Below are 2,978 nucleotides of genomic sequence, written 5' to 3' on the forward strand. Positions count from 1 at the left end.
TCTATTCATGTTCTCTTCCCTTAATCAGGGTAATATTGTGATATGTGCATTGAGAAGTTATAAACTGGGGGATGGCCATTGTGTTTTGCAACATTTTGGAAAATATGCAATCTTCCTTAGATACATGTTTGGCGTTGGGGGGTCCTGGGGAAAACACATTTAAATGGACTTATTGATGGGTTTCATTTAATTCTAATGATCTTTACAGAGATAAAAAGCAGCTCTCACAACCTTAGCATGATTGTTTTGTCTCAGGTGTACCGGAGTTTGGAACATGAACTTCAGAAGCATGTCAGCCGACAAGACACCCTGCAGCAGTGCCAGGCCTGGCTTTCTGCAGTCCAAGCTGATTTAAAGCCAAGCCCTCACCCGCCTCTTAGCAGGGCCGAAGCTGTTAAGCAGGTAGTAGACTCCTGAAAATTTATTGTATTCTTGTGAGTCATTCAGACCATTCAATGAAAATATATTAAGTACCTATTATGTGCCAAACTGTGCTGTCTTTTGGGAATCTAAAAGTACAAATAAGATCTGAGGTTGGCCTTGTCAAGTTCATGTTCCAGCCAGGAAGATGGGCATAAAACTGAGGGCCTGACCTGGCAGGATAGGAAAAGTACAAGCACTGTACCAAAGATCCACTTTAATACCTAATTGGTGGAGCGACCATGGGTTGGTCACTCAGTTTCTCTGAGCCTCAGTTTCCTACTATGTAATTTGATGATTGTAAGTATACTTGCTTCTGAAAGTTATGATGAAATTCAAACATCATAGCACAAATGAATATGATTTGTAAGCAGAAAAGCAATAAAGCTTCTCCCACAGCTTTTGGCACAAACAAGGTACTTATTGAATAAATCATCGATGAAATGTTCATTGGTATCATGTGAAAGGAACCTATTCTATATTGGACATTCATGTGCTTAAAATTTTGCTGCTGAGACTTAATCAGAATGTGAGAAATATTTTAAAACTTTTGTACTAAGCAGCTTTTCTACGCAGTGTTAACTGTGGGAAAATATTTTAGAGCAATTTAGTTTTAAAGGTTATTGCAGCCAGATATGAATTAAAAGTATTCAATAAATAATTCAATTTTTTTTATCACATACTGAGATTAGTGTAATGCACTTGTTTAGTTAGTTTACCTAGAAACATGAAGAGTTCATCATCTGAAGTATAGTTTCTGGCTTAAATAATTTACATTATTTAAATCATAAAGTGACTTCCATAAGTGCACATGTAATACTTTATAAAAAATAGGATAAGAACATATAAAACCTAACTCTCCTTGAATCAAGAAAAATGAATTAAAGACTGTCTATATTCTGCTTTTTCATTAGACTGTGAGCTGTCTTGAGTCGTTCCTTGACTTGTGGCTATTTCCAAGTTTCCAATGTACTTTATTCAGAACAATCCAGAACAAAAATTTTTCTCCTTTGGTACCAAAAAAAAAAAAAAAGGGTAGAGGGGGAGTATTAATTCCAATACCTTTTTGCTAGAACAGGAGAAGATTTACTACACTTACCAGAATAACCTGTAATCACAGGAGGACACTGACCCTCTTTGGATTCCAGACTACAGGACTACATTCTTCACTGTTTCTGCCTTTCCATATGTTCTCTCAAAGTGGTCTGTCCCCACTTTGAAAGTAGCCATAGAAGAGAATTAGAGGTGGTGAAGACACCTGGACTTCAGTCACTCTGAAGGGGAAGAGTTTTTCTGGTTTTTGTTTTTGCTTTGTATTGTTGTAATTAGTTAGTTCTCCACTTGACACGTGCTGTGTTCACAAAAAACTGAGCAGGCCCTTCATGGTTGGCTAGTTCAGATATGTGACCAGAGAATTTCACTACTGATTTCAGGCAGAGTCACACTCGAAGTCAGGCTTTGACAATGGTCATGGTCCCAAGATGCATTGTGTATCCCCAGCACATCCCATATAGTAAACACTCAATAAATATATAATGATAATACAGTTCATAGTACCACAAGAAAATGACACACTGATTTGATTCCATTCAGAGCATCATATGTTTTTGAATTTTGGGAAATGGGAAAAAGTACGATCAGATTTGCTTTCGAAGTTGATTTTAGCAAAAATCTGCAGCCGTTTCGTACCACTGACAATCTATATGCCGTTTCCAATGCTTTTGGAATCAGGCCAAGTATATACATGTCAAAATAAATCATTATCCCCTTAAATTAAATAGATTTGTGAAATAAAAATTCTGACGTCTTATTCTCTCCTCATTTGCTAAAGTCATTTGGGACAGATAACTTTCTCCGGGTCACAGGTAGGTGGTGTGATGCTCTTGCACACCGGTTAGTGACTGATGATACTGCCTGGAACTGAAATACCAGTCAGTTTGCACATTGAATAAAAATTTAGGTACTACTTCTGACTTAATAGAAAATTGATCTGTGTTTGTTATTCCCACGTGATAATGGTGTGTTTGGGCAGTGATACAGTGCAGAGGAAAAGATACTGAGATGAGTCAAACAACTGGGCTTCATTATTGACTTTATCATTGTGGAAAATCACCAAATGCTTCTGTAGGTCCGCTCTGTCCCAACCAACTTGCAGTCAGTACTGCCCCCCTTATTTATCCCTATTTATGTAGTAATCAAGAACCACTTCCCATCACCTCCACCACCAGCCTCGGTTAGGCCACTGTCACTTCTCATCTGTCAGGCACAGTGGCCTGATAACTGCCCACCTGTTTCCGTTGCTGCCGGCCGCCCCATGTAGACTGTTCTATACACAATGTTAAGAGTGATTGAAAGCCAGTGTCAGATCCTGATTCTCCCAATGTCTTGTCATTACACGTGGAGTAAGTTTAAAATTTCTCACCATGGCCTTCATAGGCTGGTTATGATTTTTTTTTTCCAAAAAGGAACCTTTTTGGTAATGAAGAATCCACCTTCATAATCCGATGGGACTAGAGCAGTGGTTTTCCACTTGAAGGAGGTGGTGGCTTTGCCCCCCA

The 2,978-nt window shown here is 38.5% G+C and overlaps 1 protein-coding gene across 1 annotated transcript in view; it reads left to right on the forward strand.

The window, feature by feature from the left end:
* LOC103610144 (nesprin-1-like) overlaps positions 1 to 2,978 on the forward strand; it is a gene marked incomplete at its 5' end in the record, with an annotated part of 32,568 nt that overhangs the window by 28,119 nt on the left and 1,471 nt on the right. The window contains 1 exon segment of the mRNA XM_008594369.1: positions 256 to 402. Coding sequence (XP_008592591.1) covers positions 256 to 402 — 147 coding nt within the window.

Source organism: Galeopterus variegatus, unplaced genomic scaffold (genome assembly GCF_000696425.1).
Source record: "Galeopterus variegatus unplaced genomic scaffold, G_variegatus-3.0.2 Scaffold10665, whole genome shotgun sequence".
NCBI classification, from domain to species: Eukaryota; Metazoa; Chordata; class Mammalia; order Dermoptera; family Cynocephalidae; genus Galeopterus; species Galeopterus variegatus.